Consider the following 19,228-nt stretch of genomic DNA (forward strand, 5'->3'; position numbering starts at 1 on the left):
ACGGCCCACCCTGTCATTTTTCAGACAGGTATATATTTATTTTTATTAAACTTCAGTCAACTCTGCACCTTGGCTTTTCCTTTCTCTTCCTAACTTTGGTCGAATGACTGGATTGGGAGGGAAGGGAGGAGCTATATATACAGCTCTGCTGTGGTGCTCTTTGCCACTTCCTGTCAGCAGGAGGATAAATCCCACAAGTAAGGATGAAATCCGTGGACTCGTCATATCGTAAAAGAAATAAATTGATCAGGTAAGCATAAATTTTCTTTTTTTACTATCTTTTTTTTTTTTTACTATTTTTTTCAGTGACATATGCACAAAAGCCATGAGGGCATTGTCATGCTCTTGTTGATTCTGCTGTATTTAATGTCCCTTTAAACCGTTCTATGCAAACAATAGTGCAATCATAATATGCTCTTAACACATTACACATTATAAAATACTTCATGCTGAAAGTTCCTTTGTCTGCAGTGTATACCCTGCTGATTGCCTCAGGTTGCCCATGGCAGAAACCTTTTTTGTGAGGTGATCTTAGCCAATAGCGTGCTAGCTATCCGTCATAATGTCATCTGGGCCGCATGGCTATTGGCTAAGAGGTGGAAACGTCACCTCATTGAAACAATAGTGTTCTGCTACGGGCGGCCTGAGATGTTCAGTGCATCAAATACTTTAGGCAAATAAAGGAACTTTCAGCATGAAGTATTTTATACTTCATGACTGAAATTCCCCTTTATTTGCTGCACTTGTAAATTCTACACACTAGGATTTTCCATCGCTTTTAAGAAGCACGTACACAAACTATTTTTTCACATTTGTTTGTTTTACCAGAACTACTCTGGCATTGCAGGCACAATACGATTTCCCCCAGTTCTAGTTGGTTTGATGCATTTTTCTATATGAAACCCTTAATACGATTTCCCCCAGTTCTAGTTGGTTTGATGCATTTTTCTATATGAAACCCTTATACAAACATATATAGTCTAACCCTCCCCCCTCACCCTTTTTTTTTTTTTTTTTGTATTCTTTGGTGTAACGGATAATGTCCATTGTATTATAAGTGGTTCTTATAAAAGTGAATCTTTTGTAAAGCTGTAATGTTTGGACTTGTATGTTGGAAATCTTCTTTTAATAAAAAAAAAAAATTTCTTCTAGATTTCAAATTTGGGTAAAATGATGTCTGTTGTGCAAACCAAACCTGTCCAGACATCTGCAATTACAGGACAGGCATCATCTGGGCCTTTAACACAGATCATTCAGGTAATAAACTAGGTTTTGCTGAATATTTTCTTGTTTGTCATTTGGGATTTGTTTGTTTTTTAATGTTTTTAAATGGCTTTTACAGATTGAAATGAAGTGGAAGGATGAAAAAAGCTCTGATATTTAAAGGGATATTGTACTGTACACTAGATTATTATTTTTTTTGCATAAATGTTTTGTAGATAATCCATTTATAAAGTCCATCTGGGAGTTTTGTTTTTTTAACAATTTATAGTTTTGCTTATTTTTGAAACTTATGATTTATTAATTTTATCTTGATGTACAAAGAAAAAAAGTCATATAAAGAAAAATACATAGTTTAGAAAATTGAAGTCTAACTTTCTATACATAAACTATCTGATCTATGATCATAACAGTTGGTTTTCAAACCTTTTAGATAGGACAGATGGATTGCTTTAGTTTTGCTTATTTTAAATAACATTGTGCTGATTTTCAGACTCCTAACCAAGCCCCAAAGTTTTAGATGTATACGGATGTACACCAGCCCCCTTTCAGTGGGTGTCCTAGCCAAACTTCATCAACAGTGCTAAACTGTGTGCTTCTGAGTAGGTTTTTAAAAGGTTTTATGCTGGCTTTTTATATCCGTATCTGTACATATTCTTCTTTATAGTAGTGTCTGTTACATGCAGTTATATGAAAATTAGTGTATATGGTCCCTTTAAAGATTCCAGCGCTGCGGAATCTGTTGGCGCTCTACAAATAACCAATAATAATAAGAGACTTGAAACCCACACAGTACTGCAGTATCTCCAACATTATAAATTGCTGCCCAAACCTAAATGGACACGAAACCCACTTTTTTTTTCTCCTTGTAATTCAGATAGAGCATGCCGTTTTTTTAACGGCTTTTTACCACATTTCTTAGTCTCTTGGTATCTTTTTATTGAAAAACAGGATTGAAAGCCCCAGAGCGGGCATATGTCTGTGCTATAGCGTTAGATGTGTTGTGCTCCAGGCAGATACCTAGGTATCCCTATTTAAAGGGACACTGAACCCAAACTTTTTTCTTTCATGATTTGGATAGAGCATTATATTTTAAGCAACTTTCTCTTGTTAAGTGTATCCAGTCCACGGATCAGCCATTACTTGTGGGATATTCTCCTTCCCAACAGGAAGTTGCAAGAGGATCACCCACAGCAGAGCTGCTATATAGCTCCTCCCCTCACTGCCATATCCAGTCATTCTCTTGCAACTCTCAACAAAGATGGACGTAGTAAGAGGAGAGTGGTGTATTATAGTTAGTTTTTTTAACTTCAATCAAAAGTTTATTTTTAAATGGTACCGGAGTGTACTGTTTCATCTCAGGCAGCATTAGAAGAAGAATCTGCCTGTGATTTCTATGATCTTAGCAGAAGTAACTAAGATCCACTGCCGTTCTCACATATTCTGAGGAGTGTGGTAACTTCAGAGGGGGAATGGCGTGCAGGTTTTCCTGCAATAAGGTATGTGCAGTTAATATATTTCTAGGGATGGAATTTGCTAGAAAAATGCTGCTGATACCGGATTAATGTAAGTTAAGCCTTAAATGCAGTGATAGCGACTGGTATCAGGCTTATTAACAGAGATACATACTCTTATAAAAGCGTAATCTAAAACGTTTGCTGGCATGTTAATCGTTTTTATATATGTTTGGTGACAAAACTTATTGGGGCCTAGTTTTTTTCCACATGGCTGGCTTGATTTTTGCCTAGAAACAGTTTCCTGAAGCTTTCCACTGTTGCAATATGAGTGGGAAGGGCCTATTTTAGTGCTTTTCTGTGCAGCTAAAAATACTGACAGACATTCAGCTTCCCTCTGCATGATACAGGACATCTCTGAAGGGCTCAAAAGGCTTCAAAGTCGTGTTTGAGGAGGGTAACAATCACAGTAGACTGTGGCAGTTGTTGTGACTGTGTTTAAAAAACGTTTTTGTCATTTATTATTCTGTTTTTGTTATTAAGGGGTTAATCATCCATTTGCAAGTGGGTGCAATGCTCTGCTGACTTGTTACATACACTGTAAAAATTTTGTTAGTGTAACTGTCTTTTTTTCACTGTTATTTCAAATTTTGTCAAAATTTTTTCTCTTAAAGGCACAGTAACGTTTTTTATATTGCTTGTTAACTTGCTTTAAAGTGTTTTCCAAGCTTGCTAGTCTCATTGCTAGTCTGTACAAACATGTCTGAAACAGAGGATACTGTTCATTATGTTTAAAAGCCATGGTGGAGCCCCATAGGAGAATGTGTACTAAATGTATTGATTTCACCTTAAACAGTAAAGATCAGTCTTTATCTATAAAAGAATTGTCACCAGAGGGGTCTGTCGAGGGGGAAGTTATGCCGACTAACTCTCCCCACGTGTCGGACCCTTCGCCTCCCGCTCAAGGGACGCACGCTAATATGGCGCCAAGTACATCAGGGACGCCCATAGCGATTACTTTGCAGGACATGGCTGCAATCATGAATAATACCCTGTCAGATGTATTATCCAGATTGCCTGAATTGAGAGGCAAGGGCGATAGCTCTGGGGTTAGACGAGATACAGAGCGCGTAGATGCTGTAAGAGCCATGTCTGATACTGCGTCACAATATGCAGAACCTGAGGACGGAGAGCTTCAGTCTGTGGGTGACGTCTCTGAATCGGGGAGACCTGATTCAGAGATTTCTAATTTTAAATTTAAGCTTGAGAACCTCCGTGTATTGCTTGGGGAGGTATTAGCTGCTCTGAATGACTGACACAATTGCAGTGCCAGAGAAATTGTGTAGGCTGGATAAATACTATGCAGTGCCGGTGAGTACTGATGTTTTTCCAATACCTAAAAGGCTTACAGAAATTATTAGTAAGGAGTGGGATAGGCCCGGTGTGCCCTTTTCCCCACCTCCTATATTTAGAAAAATGTTTCCAATAGATGCCACTACACGGGACTTATGGCAGACGGTCCCTAAGGTGGAGGGAGCAGTTTCTACTTTAGCTAAGCGTACCACTATCCCGGTTGAGGACAGTTGTGCTTTTTCAGATCCAATGGATAAAAAATTAGAGGGTTACCTTAAGAAAATGTTTATTCAACAAGGTTTTATTTTACAGCCCCTTGCATGCATTGCGCCTGTCACTGCTGCGGCGGCATTCTGGTTTGAGGCCCTGGAAGAGGCCATCCATACAGCTCCATTGACTGAAATTGTTGACAAGCTTAGAACTCTTAAGCTAGCTAACTCGTTTGTTTCTGATGCCATTGTTCATTTGACTAAACTAACGGCTAAGAATTCCGGATTCGCCATCCACGCGCATAGGGCGCTATGGCTCAAATCCTGGTCAGCTGATGTGACTTCAAAGTCTAAATTACTCAACATTCCTTTCAAGGGGCAGACCTTATTCGGGCCTGGTTTGAAAGAAATTATTGCTGACATTACTGGAGGTAAGGGTCATACCCTTCCTCAGGACAGGGCCAAATCAAAGGCCAAACAGTCTAATTTTCGTGCTTTTCGAAATTTCAAGGCAGGTGCAGCATCAACTTCCTCTGCTTCAAAACAAGAGGGAACTTTTGCTCAATCCAAGCAGGCCTGGAAACCTAACCAGTCCTGGAACAAGGGCAAGCAGGCCAGAAAGCCTGCTGCTGCCTCTAAGACAGCATGAAGGAGCGGCCCCCTATCCGACAACGGATCTAGTAGGGGGCAGACTCTCTCTCTTCGCCCAGGCGTGGGCAAGAGATGTTCAGGATCCCTGGGCGTTGGAGATCATAATCTCAGGGATATCTTCTGGACTTCAAAGCTTCTCCTCTACAAGGGAGATTTCACCTTTCAAGATTATCTGCAAACCAGATAAAGAAAGAGGCATTCCTAAGCTGCATACAAGATCTCCTTGTAATGGGAGTGATCCATCCAGTTCCGCAGACGGAACAAGGACAGGGGTTTTATTCAAATCTGTTTGTGGTTCCCAAAAAAGAGGGAACCTTCAGACCAATTTTTGATTTAAAGATCCTAAACAAATTCCTCAGAGTTCCGTCATTCAAGATGGAAACTATTCGAACCATTTTACCCATGATCCAAGAGGGTCAGTACATGACCACAGTGGACTTAAAGGATGCCTACCTTCACATTACGATTCACAAGAATCCTTATCAGTTCCTGAGGTTTGCCTTTCTAGACAGGCATTACCAATTTGTAGCTCTTCCATTCGGGTTGGCTACCGCCCCAAGAATTTTTACAAAGGTTCTGGGCTCACTTCTTACCTGGACGATATCCTGATACAGGCGTCAAGCTTTCAAATTGCCAAATATCATACAGAGATAGTTCTGGCATTCCTGAGGTCGCATGGGTGGAAAGTGAACGAAGAAAAGAGTTCTCTATCTCCTCTCACGAGGGTTTCCTTCTTAGGGACTCTAATAGATTCTGTAGAAATGAAAATTTACCTGACGGAGTCCAGGTTATAAAAACTTCTAAATGCTTGCCGTGTTCTTCACTCCATTCTGCACCCCACGGTGGCTCAGTGCATGGAAGTAATCGGCTTAATGGTAGCGGCGATGGACATAGTGCCATTCGCGCGCCTGCATCTCAGACCGCTGCAATTATGCATGCTCAGTCAGTGGAATGGGGATTACACAGATTTGTCCCCTCTACTAAATCTGGATCAGGAAACCAGAGATTCTCTTCTCTGGTGGTTATCTCGGGCCCATCTGTCCAAGGGTATGACCTTTCGCAGACCAGATTGGACAATTGTAACAACAGATGTCAGCCTTCTAGGTTGGGGTGCAGTCTAGAACTCCCTGAAGGCTTAGGGTTCATGGACTCAGGAGGAGAAACTCCTCCCAATAAATATTCTGGAGTTAAGAGCAATATTCAATGCTCTTCTGGCTTGGCCTCAGCTAGCAACACTGAGGTTCATCAGATTTCAGTCGGACAACATCACGACTGTGGCTTACATCAACCATCAAGGGGGAACCAGGAGTTCCCTAGCGATGTCAGAAGTCTCCAAGATAATTCGCTGGGCAGAGACTCACTCTTGCCACCTGTCAGCGATCCATATCCCAGGTGTAGAGAACTGGGAGGCGGATTTTCTAAGTCGTCAGACTTTTCATCCGGGGGAATGGGAACTCCATCCAGAGGTGTTTGCTCAATTGGTTCTCCGTTGGGGCAAACCAGAATTGGATCTCATGGCGTCTCGCCAGAACGCCAAGCTTCCTTGTTACGGATCCATGTCCAGGGACCCAGAAGCGGCACTGGTTTGATGCTCTAGCAGCGCCTTGGTTCTTCAACCTGGCTTATGTGTTTCCACCGTTTCCTCTGCTCCCTCGTCTGATTGCCAAAATCAAACAGGAAAGAGCATCAGTGATATTGATAGCGCCTGCATGGCCACGCAGGACCTGGTATGCAGACCTAGTGGACATGTCATCCTTTCCACCATGGACTCTGCCTCTGAGACAAGACCTTCTAATACAAGGTCCTTTCAATCATCCGAATCTACTTTCTCTGAGACTGACTGCATGGAGATTGAACGCTTGATCCTATCAAAGCGTGGCTTCTCCGAGTCAGTAATTGATACCTTAATACAGGCACGAAAGCCTGTCACCAGGAAAATTTACCACAAGATATGGCGTAAATATCTTCATTGGTGTGAATCCAAGAATTACTCATGGAGTAGGGTTAGGATTCCTAGGATATTGTCCTTCCTCCAAGAGGGTTTGGACAAAGGATTATCAGCTAGTTCTTTAAAGGGACAGATTTCTGCTCTGTCTATTCTTTTACACAAGCGTCTGGCAGAAGTTCCAGACGTTCAGGCATTTTGTCAGGCTTTAGTTAGAATTAAGCCTGTGTTTAAACCTGTTGCTCCTCCATGGAGCTTAAACTTGGTTCTTAAAGTTCTTCAAGGGGTTCCGTTTGAACCCCTTCATTCTATTGATATCAAACTTCTTTCATGGAAAGTTCTTTTTCTGATGGCTATTTCCTCGGCTCGAAGAGTCTCGGAGTTATCTGCCTTACATTGTGATTCTCCTTATCTGATCTTTCATTCAGATAAAGTTGTTCTGCGTACAAAACCTGGGTTTTTACCTAAGGTGGTTTCTAACAAGAATATCAGTCAAGAGATTGTTGTTCCATCATTATGTCCTAATCCTTCTTCAAGGAAGGAACTTCTTTTGCATAATCTAGACGTAGTCCGTGCCTTGAAGTTTTACTTGCAGGCTACTAAAGATTTTCGCCAAACATCTAACCTGTTTGTTGTTTACTCTGGACAGAGGAGAGGTCAGAAGGCCTCGGCAACCTCTTTCTTTTTGGCTTCGGAGTATAATCCGTTTAGCCTATGAGACTGCTGGACAGCAGCCTCCTGAAAGGATAACAGCTCATTCTACTAGAGCTGTGGCTTCCACTTGGGCCTTTAAAAATGAGGCCTCTGTTGAACAGATTTGCAAGGCTGCAACTTGGTCTTCCCTTCATACTTTTTCCAAATTTTCCAAATTTGATACTTTTGCTTCTTTGCAGGCTGTTTTTGGAAGAAAGGTTCTACAGGCAGTGGTTCCTTCCGTTTAAGTTCCTGCCTTCTCCCTCCCATCATCCGGGTACTTTAGCTTTGGTATTGGTATCCCACAAGTAATGGATGATCCGTGGACTGGATACACTTAACAAGAGAAAACATAATTTATGCTTACCTGATAAATGTATTTCTCTTGTAGTGTATCCAGTCCACGGCCCGCCCTGTCCTTTTAAGGCAGTGAGGGGAGGAGCTATATAGCAGCTCTGCTGTGGGTGATCCTCTTGCAACTTCCTGTTGGGAAGGAGAATATCCCACAAGTAATGGATGATCCGTGGACTGGATACACTACAAGAGAAATAAATTTATCAGGTAAGCATAAATTATGTTTTTTAATTTACTCCTATTAACAAATTTTCTTCATTCTCTTGGTATCTTTATTTGAAATGCACGAATGTAAGTTTAGATGCCGGCCCATTTTTGGTGAACAACCTGGGTGGTTCTTGCTGATTGGTGCATAAATTCATCCACTAATAAAAAAAAAGTGCTGTCCAGAGTGCTGAACAAAAAAACAAACAAAAAGCTTAGAAGCCTTTTTTTTCAAATAAAGATAGCAAGAGAACGAAGAAAAAATGATAATAGGAGTAAATTAGAAAAGTTGCTTTAAATTGCATGTTCTATCTGAATCGCAAAAGAAAAAAAAATTGGGTTCAGTGTACCTTTTAATATGAATATCATGGGAACAAAGCATTTGATAATAGAATTAAATTGTATGCTTTGTCTGAATTACAATCGAAAATGTTGAAAAGGCTAGTATAACGGAACCAAATAGACATAAGAATCATGGGCTTTTAAACTTGTAGGCGGGGGGGGGGGGGTAAATTGATAGCATGGAATATATATTCAAGCTTAACATGTAGAGATGTAGCTTTGAATTTAAAGGGGCAGCTCACCCAAAAATTCCCCCCCAAATTATATTTCTAGACAAATATAAGATAAGGAATAAATAGTGTGTACATAAAATTGATAACATGATGAGATCTGATATTAACTAAAGCTCAACCCATTGTAATAGGCTGTGGTTTAAAAGCACAAAACCAGCTACTTCATATACACAAATAAACCCGAAAATGCAATTTCTCCTACTTTTCATACTCTGCAGCTGGTATAACAAGTCATTGAAAATACATTAAAGGGACACTGAAACCAATTTTTTTTCTTTTGTGATTCAGATAGAGCATGCAATTTTAAGCAACTTTCTAATTTACTCCTATTATCAATTTTTCTTTGTTCTCTTGCTATCTTCATTTGAAAAACAAGATCTAAGCTATTTGTTTAATTCAGAGGCCTGGAAAGCACTTGTTCATTGGTGGATGAATTTATCCACCAATCGGCAAGAACAACCCAGGTTGTTCACCAAAAATGGGCCTGCATCTAAACTTACATTCTTGCATTTCAAATAAAGATATCAAGAGAATTAAGAAAATTTGATAATAGGAGTAAATTAGAAAGTTGCTTAACATTGCATGCTCTATCTGAATCATGAAAGAAAAAAATTGTGTTCAGTGTCCCTTTAATATAAAAACAATTTTACAGTGTACTGTCCCTTTAAAGATATAAAGTACAGTAAATGAATACAAGCTTAAAGGGACACTCACGTCAAAATAAACTTTTTTTTTTTTTTTATGATTCAGAAAGTGCATGCATGCAGTTTTAAGACAATTTCCAGTTTACCAATTTATCAAATTTTCAACTGTCTTTTTATATGCACGCTTTTTGGGGAACAAGATCCAACTGTGCATGTGCACAGGCTCAAAGGGTGTACGTATACTAGTCTGTAATCCTGTAAAAAAAAAAATCTTTCCTATGACATGGAGAGTCTACAACGTCATTCCAATTACTAGGGGGATTTTCAACTCCTGGCCAGCAGGAGGAGACAAAGAACACCCAGCAAAGCTGTAAAGTGTAACTGCCTTACCCATAACCCCCAGTGATTCTCATTGCCTCTGTCAATGGAGTTTGTGCAAAGTTGGTGTCTGAAGATATTTAACCCCTTAATGACCACAGCACTATTCCATTTTCTGTCCGTTTGGGACCAAGGCTATTTTTACATTTTTGCGGTGTTTGTGTTTAGCTGTAATTTCCCTATTACTCATTTACTGTACCCACACATATTATATACCGTTTTTCTCGCCATTAAATTAACTTTCTAAAAATACCATTATTTCTCCAACATAGGTGTGTCCGGTCCACGGCGTCATCCTTACTTGTGGGATATTCTCTTCCCCAACAGGAAATGGCAAAGAGCCCAGCAAAGCTGGTCACATGATCCCTCCTAGGCTCCGCCTACCCCAGTCATTCTCTTTGCCGTTGTACAGGCAACATCTCCACGGAGATGGCTTAGAGTTTTTTAGTGTTTAACTGTAGTTTTTATTATTCAATCAAGAGTTTGTTATTTTGAAATAGTGCTGGTATGTACTATTTACTCAGAAACAGAAAAGAGATGAAGATTTCTGTTTGTATGAGGAAAATGATTTTAGCAACCGTCACTAAAATCCATGGCTGTTCCACACAGGACTGTTGAGAGCAATTAACTTCAGTTGGGGGAACAGTGTGCAGTCTCTTGCTGCTTGAGGTATGACACATTCTAACAAGACGATGTAATGCTGGAAGCTGTCATTTTCCCTATGGGATCCGGTAAGCCATGTTTATTACGATTGTAAATAAGGGCTTCACATGGGCTTATTAAGACTGTAGACTTTTTCTGGGCTAAATCGATTCATTATTAACACATATTTAGCCTTGAGGAATCATTTTATTTGGGTATTTTGATATAATAATATCGGCAGGCACTGTTTTAGACACCTTATTCTTTAGGGGCTTTCCCAAAGCATAGGCAGAGTCTCATTTTCGCGCCGGTGTTGCGCACTTGTTTTTGAGAGGCATGGCATGCAGTCGCATGTGAGAGGAGCTCTGATACTTAGAAAAGACTTTCTGAAGGCGTCATTTGGTATCGTATTCCCCTTTGGGCTTGGTTGGGTCTCAGCAAAGCTGGCAGCTGTGCCAGATGTTCAAGCCTTTGTTCAGGCTCTGGTTAGAATTAAGCCTGTTTACAAACCTTTGACTCCTCCTTGGAGTCTCAATTTAGTTCTTTCAGTTCTTCAGGGGGTTCCGTTTGAACCCTTACATTCCGTTGATATTAAGTTATTATCTTGGAAAGTTTTGTTTTTAGTTGCAATTTCTTCTGCTAGAAGAGTTTCAGAATTATCTGCTCTGCAGTGTTCTCCTCCTTATCTGGTGTTCCATGCAGATAAGGTGGTTTTACGTACTAAACCTGGTTTTCTTCCAAAAGTTGTTTCTAACAAAAACATTAACCAGGAGATTATCGTACCTTCTCTGTGTCCGAAACCAGTTTCAAAGAAGGAACGTTTGTTGCACAATTTGGATGTTGTTCGCGCTCTAAAATTCTATTTAGATGCTACAAAGGATTTTAGACAAACATCTTCCTTGTTTGTTGTTTATTCCGGTAAAAGGAGAGGTCAAAAAGCAACTTCTACCTCTCTCTCTTTTTGGATTAAAAGCATCATCAGATTGGCTTACGAGACTGCCGGACGGCAGCCTCCCGAAAGAATCACAGCTCATTCCACTAGGGCTGTGGCTTCCACATGGGCCTTCAAGAACGAGGCTTCTGTTGATCAGATATGTAGGGCAGCGACTTGGTCTTCACTGCACACTTTTACCAAATTTTACAAGTTTGATACTTTTGCTTCTTCTGAGGCTATTTTTGGGAGAAAGGTTTTGCAAGCCGTGGTGCCTTCCATTTAGGTGACCTGATTTGCTCCCTCCCTTCATCCGTGTCCTAAAGCTTTGGTATTGGTTCCCACAAGTAAGGATGACGCCGTGGACCGGACACACCTATGTTGGAGAAAACAGAATTTATGTTTACCTGATAAATTACTTTCTCCAACGGTGTGTCCGGTCCACGGCCCGCCCTGGTTTTTTTAATCAGGTCTGATAATTTATTTTCTTTAACTACAGTCACCACGGTACCATATGGTTTCTCCTATGCTAATATTCCTCCTTAACGTCGGTCGAATGACTGGGGTAGGCGGAGCCTAGGAGGGATCATGTGACCAGCTTTGCTGGGCTCTTTGCCATTTCCTGTTGGGGAAGAGAATATCCCACAAGTAAGGATGACGCCGTGGACCGGACACACCGTTGGAGAAAGTAATTTATCAGGTAAACATAAATTCTGTTTTTCATCATATCTTATAATTTACTATAAAAAAAATTATAAAATATGAGGAAAAAATGGAAAAAAAACACACTTTTTTTAACTTTGACCCCCAAAATCTGTTACACATCTACAACCACCAAAAAGAAAACATGCTAAATAGTTTCTAAATTTTGTCCTGAGTTTAGAAATACCTAATATTTACATGTTCTTTGCTTTTTTTGAAAGCTATAGGGCCATAAATACAAGTAGCATTTTGCTATTTCCAAACTACTTTTTTTCAAAATTAGCGCTAGTTACATTGGAACACTAATATCTTTCAGGAATCCCTGAATATCAATGGACATGTATATATTTTTTTTTTAGAAGACATCCCAAAGTATTGATCTAGGCCAATTTTGGTATATTTCATGCCACCATTTCACCGTCAAATGCGATCAAATAAAAAAAAAACTTTAAATGTTTCACAATTTTAGGTTTCTCACTGAAATCATTTACAAACAGCTTGTGCAATTATGGCACAAATGGTTGTAAATGCTTCTCTGGATCCCCTTTGTTCAGAAATAGCAGATATATATGACTTTGGCGTTGCTTTCTGGTAATTAGAAGGCCGCAAAATGCTGCTGCGCATCACACGTGTATTATGGCTAGCAGTGAAGGGGTTAATTAGGAAGTTTGTAAGGAGCTTGCAGGGTTAATTTTAGCTTTAGTGTAGAGATCAGCCTCCCACCTGACACATCAGACCCCCTGATCCCTCCCAAACAGCTCCCTTCCCTCCCCCACCCCACAATTGTCCCCGCCAACTTAAGTACTGGCAGAAAGTCTGCCAGTACTAAAATAAAAGCTTTTTGGGGGGTTTAGGTTTTTTAAAAAAATAAAAAAATAATTCTTCTGCTGTGTAGGACCCCCCTTAGCCTCCAACCTCCCTGATCCCCCCCCAAAACAGCTCTGTAACCCTTCCCTATCTGCCTTATTGGGGGCCATCTTGGGTACTGGCAGCTGTCTGCCAGTACCCAGCTTGCACAAAAAAGGGCTTTTTTTTTTTTTTCTTAGTGTTTTTTTTTTCTGTAGTGTAGCTTCCCCAAACACCCCCCCCCACCCCCACCACAAACCCCCACCACCTCATTGATCGTATTTTTTTTTTTTTACATATTTTTACTGATTGCCTTTTTCTGTAGTGTAGCGGTTCCCACCCGCTCCCTCCCCGTGCACGCGCGTGCGTCCGTGCCCACGATCCCGCCCCCCTCCACATCTCCAGGGCCATCGATGGCCGCCACCCGCCTCCCGGTACTGCTCCCACCCACCAACGAAGGAAGCCACCGATCTCCGGTGCAGAGAGGGCCACAGAGTGGCTCTCTCTGCATCGGATGGCTTCAAAGGGTTATTGCAGGATGCCTCCATATCGAGGCATCACTGCAATAACCGGAAAGCAGCTGGAAGCAAACAGGATCGCTTCCAGCTGCTTTCCACACCGAGGACGTGCAGGGTACGTTCTCAGGCATTAACTGCCTTTTTTTTGAGGACGTACCCTGCACGTCCTCGGTCGTTAAGGGGTTAATCCTTTTATGGGTATTTTTCCCTGCAAGAAAGGATTGGGGTTTAGCTGTGTCCACGTCAATCTCTTCAGTAAAAAGTAGTGGTGGCTATTAAACAGTTTAAAAGGCAGCGAGGTAGTCCTTGGTTTTATTTTAACACTTTGCTTCCCCCTTACAAAAGCCAGAGTTATTTTTCTACAGGTCCATGTCAGGGAGTACAGTGCTTGCCACATCTAAGGAGCAACATCTGTTCTGCAGGATCTAAGGTAAGTGCCTTTGCCTTCTAGGTATTGAAGGCCAGCAGCACTTAAGGGGTTAACCTCCTAGAATCCATTTTCTGGGACGTTATCCTATTCTTAGTTTAAGGATACAACTTTGGGGACATGTTTCATTAAGGGCTTCTCTGAGGCATGATTCAATGCACAGTAGAGGACAGTTAGAGAGGTTTTGCACTTGGCTGTGAAGTATAACTTTATTGTGGGGACAAAATGTTACTGGAGACTTTTGCATTACAAACAGCGCGATTTTAGTGTTGCAGTGGAGACTTTTGCATGGTAGAGGAAAGAGATTGTGCTTAGCGGTTTTCTATATTAAGCACTTTCCTGTTTACCAGCATATTTTAAGACCGTCAACAGTTGTTGTTTAACCGTTTCTTCTTTCTTTTGCGCACGATTTTAGTGGCGCAGTGTTTTTCTCCCTGCTCACATGACACTCGCACTTCCGCTGTTCCGGAATGGAGCACAGTGAGTTTGTGGTGCGTATGCATCGCGAGTATGGTCAGAACCTTAATTGCATCTAAGCGGATCGTTAGAGGCAAGATCAGTATAGCATCTGTAAAGTCTGCCTTAACAATTGCTACTGGGGTCATTTTCTCCTGTATGGTAGCAGCCTCAGGCATCTGTGGTGATTTATTTTAGGCTTCTTATTTTTTTCTGGTGATTAAAAAAGTTTTTCAACCAAAATAATTTTATTAATTATTTTGTGACTGTAGCTACAGTAATGGATTCTGATTTAGATCAATCAAGGTCTGTGGACAAGTGCTTACTATGTTTAGAGGCTCAAATTGCCCTGTCAATGCAATTTTGTTCCTTCATGCTCATCAAAGACTCTAAAATTTAAAGATAAGTTACTCCTTTCTCCAACATTGGTGTGTCCGGCCCACGGCTTCATCCTTACTTGTGGGATATTCTCTTCCCCTACAGGAAATGGCAAAGAGAGCACCCAGCAAGAGCTGTCCATATAGCTCCCCCTCTGGCTCCACCCCCCAGTCATTCTCTTTGCCGCTCTGAACAAGTAGCATCTCCACGGGGATGGTAAAGAGTATGTGGTGCCAAATTTTACAAATTCGATACTTATGCTTCTTCGGAGGCTATTTTTGGGAGAAAGGTTTTGCAAGCCGTGGTGCCTTCCGTTTAGGTAACCTGGTTTGCTCCCTCCCTTCATCCGTGTCCTAAAGCTTTGGTATTGGTTCCCACAAGTAAGGATGAAGCCGTGGACCGGACACACCAATGTTGGAGAAAACAGAATTTATGTTTACCTGATAAATTTCTTTCTCCTACGGTGTATCCGGTCCACGGCCCGCCCTGGCATTTAGTCAGGTTTAAATTTTTATTTTGTACACTACAGTCACCACTGCACCCTATGTTTCTCCTTTTTCTCCTAACCGTCGGTCAAATGACTGAGGGGCGGAGCCAGAGGGGGAGCTATATGGACAGCTCTTGCTGGGTGCTCTCTTTGCCATTTCCTGTAGGGGAAGAGAATATCCCACAAGTAAGGATGAAGCCGTGGACCGGACACACCGTTGGAGAAAGAAATTTATCAGGTAAACATAAATTCTGTTTTCTGAGCCAAATGTCTCTCAGGGAAATGCTGTGCGTGACATGCCTCCGCTTTCTCCTCAAACATCCCAAGCCTTAATTGTTTTCTCATTCTGTGCCTTCTGTGTCTGCTCAACCTAGGGGTCTTTATTACCTGGGGATTTTGCAGCTCAGGTTTCCTCTGCAGTAACAGCGGCTTTGTCAGCTTTCCCTGCATTGGGTAAGCGTAAGAGAAAATCTAATCATTTGCCGGTTACTAAGGCTTCTGACTCTAGGACTGCATTAGTCACTCTCGCTCAGTTGTCGGATGAGGAGAATACTTCAGTAGCTTCTGAAGGTGAGATCTCAGACTGACACTTTAGCAGAAAAATCTTCTGAATCTAAAGAGGTTAATTTTAGATTTTAAGCTTGAACACCTCTGGTTACTATTGAAGAAGGTCCTAGCTACTTTAGATGACTCGGAACCTTTGGTTGCTGTCAACCCCAAAGTCTTCTAAATTGGATAGAGTAGACGATTCCCCCCTATCTGAGGTTTTCCTGTCCCTAGGAAGATGTCTGAAATTATAGTACAGGAATGGGATAAGCCAGGGGTTCCTTTTTTGCCTTCCCCTGTTTTAATGAAGAGGTTTCCTGTTGCTGACTCTATTGGTGACTCATGGCGCACTGTTCCTAAGGTAGGAGCAGCTATTTCTTCTCTGGCTAAGAGAACTACCATTCCTATAGAGGATAGTTGCTCTTTTAAGGACCCCATGGACACGAAGCTAGATGCTTACTTAAAAAAGATATACATCCAAGGGTTACAGTGGCAACCTGCAGCGAGTATTGCTACGGTTACAGGAGCTGCATCTTATTGGTGCGATGCATTGTCTGATCTTATTACAGAGGAAACAGTAGACAAGATCCAAGACCAGATGAAGCTCTCAAATTGGCCAATACCTTTTATCTGTGATGCCAATATGCAGATAATTCGTCTAGGACCTAAGATGTCTAGCTTCACAGTACTAGCCCGAAGGGCTCTGTGGTTAAAATCTTGGTCGGCAGATGTCTCTTCTAATGCCAAGCTTTTTGGTTTACCTTACAAGGGAAATATTCTGTTTGGACCTGGTCTGGCGGAGATCATTTTAGAGATTATTGGTGGAAAGGGTGCTTTCCTTCCTCAGGACAACAAGAATAGACCTAGAGGTCGTAAGACTTCTAATTTTCGTTCCTTTCGTAACTTTAAATGACAAAAGTCCTCCTCTTCAAAAACAAAACAAGAAGCCTTCCGCTGACTCTAAACCAGCATCAAGGTTCCGTCCCCCGATTCCAGTATGGATTAAGTGGGGAGCGGGCTTTCTCTTTTTTGTCAAGCCTGGATACGCGATGTTCCAGACCCTTGGGCGTTGGATATAGTTTTCCAGGGTTACAGAATGGGTTTCAAGTCTTGTCCTCCACGGGGCAGATTTCTCTTGTCAAGACTATCCTCAAACCAAATAAAGCAGGCCTTCTTAAACTGTGTAAAATATCTATATACTCTGGAAGTTTTTGTTCCTGTCCCTCTAAAAGAACAGGGTCTAGGATTCTATTCAAATCTATTTGTGGTTCCCAAAAAGTAGGAAACTTTTCGGCCCATTCTAGACCTTGTGTCTCAACAAATTCCTCAGGGTTCCGTCCTTCAAGATGGAAACACTTTGTTACATTCTTCCTTTGGTTCAGGAAGGTCAGTTTGACAACTATAGACCTGAAGGACGCATACCTTCATGTTCCCATTCACAGAGAACACCATCAGTATCTGAGGTTTGCTTTTTTGGACAAGCACTTCCAATTTGTTGTTCTTCCTTTTGGTCTGGCCACGGCCCCAAAATATTTACATAGGTCCTGGGGGCGCTATTGGCTGTGATCAGATCCCAGGGAATAGCTGTGGCGCCTGATCTGGACACATCATAGTTCAGGCATCATCTTTTCAACTAGTTCAATCTCCTACAGAGATGCTGTTTTCTTTTCTTTGTTCCCATGGGTGAGAGATGAATTTTGGAAAAAGTTATCTGTTCCATCTACCAAAGTGTGTTTCCTAGGGACTGTAATAGATTCCGTGTCCATGAAGATTTTTCTGACTGAGGTCAGAAAAGACTGGATTCTTGCTTCCTGCCTTTCTCTCCAGTCTGCCTTTCGTCAATCTATGGCCCAATGCATGGAGGTGATTGGACTGATGGTGGTATCCATGGACATTATTCCTTTTGCTCTGTTCCATCTACGACCGCTGCAGCTTTTGTATGCTCCTTAAATGAAACTGTGATCATTCAGATTTAACTCAAAGGATAACTCTGGACTCTGACAAGAGACTCTCTTGTGGTGGGTGTCACAGGAACATCTGTCTCAGGGCACTTGCTTTCTGAGACCTTTCTGGGAAATTGTAACTATGGACACCAGCCTGTTAGGCTGTTGTGCTGTTTGCGGACCTCTAAACGCGCAGGGCCTGTGGTCTCGGGAAGTTCCTCTCTTCCCATAAAAATCTTGGATTTGAGATCCGGTTTATAATATTTCAATCTGACATCACCTCAGTGGCTTATATCAACCACCAGGGAGGGACTCTGAGTTCCTTAGCCATGAAGGAGGTGACTCGAATTCTGCAGTGGGGGGAAGCCCACAATTGTCTCCTATCTGCCATCCATATTCCAGTAGTGGACAACTGGGAAACAGATTTTCAGAGCAGACAGATCTTTTATCCCGGGGAGTTGGCTCTCCATCTGTAAGTGTTCTCTCGGATAACCCTTAAGTGTGTAAGTGGGGGGGTTCCAGAGTTGGATCTGATGGCGTCACGCCAAAACGCCAAGGTTCCAAAGTACGGTACAAGGTCAAGAGATCCTCAGGCCCTTCTGATAAATGCTCTAGCGGTTCCTTGGAGGTTTTCTCTGGCTTACCTGTTTTCCGTTTGCTCTCCTTCCACGAGTCATCGCTCATATCAAACGGGAGAGAGCATCAGTGATTCTAATAGCTCCTGCATGGCCTCGCAGGATCTGGTTTGCGGATCTGGTGAGGATATCATCTCTTCCTCCTTGGAGGTTACCTCTGAGGTAAGACCTTCTTCTTCAGGGTCCTTTCCTCCATCCAAACCTAGATTCTCCTAAGCTAACTGCTTGGAGATTGAACACCTAGTTCTGTCTAAGCGGGGGTTTTCTGAAGCGGTCATTGAAACAATGATTCAGGCTCGAAAACCGGTTACTCGCAAAATTTACCATAAGATATGGCGTAAATTATCTTTTTTGGTGTGAATCTAAGGGGTTCACCTGGAGCCGGGTGAGGATTCCCTGGATTTTCTTTTCTTCACGATGGGCTGGATAAGGGTTTATCGATCAGTACCCTAAAGGTGCAGATTTCTGCGTTATCTATCCTTTTGCACAAACATCTGGCAGAGCATTTGTACAGGCCCTGGTTAGAATCAGGCCCGTGTTTAAATCTGTTGCTCCCCCGTGGAACCTTAATTTAGTTCTCAAAGTTTTGCAGCAGGCTCTGTTTGAGCCAATGCATGTTATTAATTAAACTGTTGTCCTGGAAGGTTTTGTTTCTTGTTGCTTTCAGCTCTGCAGTGTGATTCCCTGTAACTTGTTTTTCCCTGCTGATAAGGCGGTCCTTGGTACTAAATTGGGGTTTCTTCCTAAGGTGGTGTTGGATCGAAACATTAATCAGAAAAATTTTGTTCCTCCTTTTTGTCCTAATCCTTCTTAAAAGGAACGTCTTTTGCATAACTTGGATGTTGTGTGGGCTCTCAAATTCAACTTGAAAGCTACTAAATATTTTAGGCAATTGTCTGCCCTGCTTGTTGTTTTTCTCTGTTAAACGTTAGGATCAGAAGGCCACTTCTACTTCTGTCTCTCTGGTTGAGGAGTTTGATTCGTTTGACTTATGAGACTGCTGGACAGCAGCCTCCTGAGAGATTTACGGCATTCC

The 19,228-nt window shown here is 41.8% G+C and overlaps 1 protein-coding gene across 1 annotated transcript in view; it reads left to right on the forward strand.

The window, feature by feature from the left end:
* The window catches only part of HCFC1 (host cell factor C1), a gene marked incomplete in the record, with an annotated part of 480,694 nt that overhangs the window by 224,377 nt on the left and 237,089 nt on the right, over nt 1-19,228 (forward strand). The window contains 1 exon segment of the mRNA XM_053696082.1: nt 1,153-1,257. Coding sequence (XP_053552057.1) covers nt 1,153-1,257 — 105 coding nt within the window.

The sequence above is a fragment of the Bombina bombina genome, chromosome 12, assembly GCF_027579735.1.
Source record: "Bombina bombina isolate aBomBom1 chromosome 12, aBomBom1.pri, whole genome shotgun sequence".
Classification (NCBI taxonomy): Eukaryota; Metazoa; Chordata; class Amphibia; order Anura; family Bombinatoridae; genus Bombina; species Bombina bombina.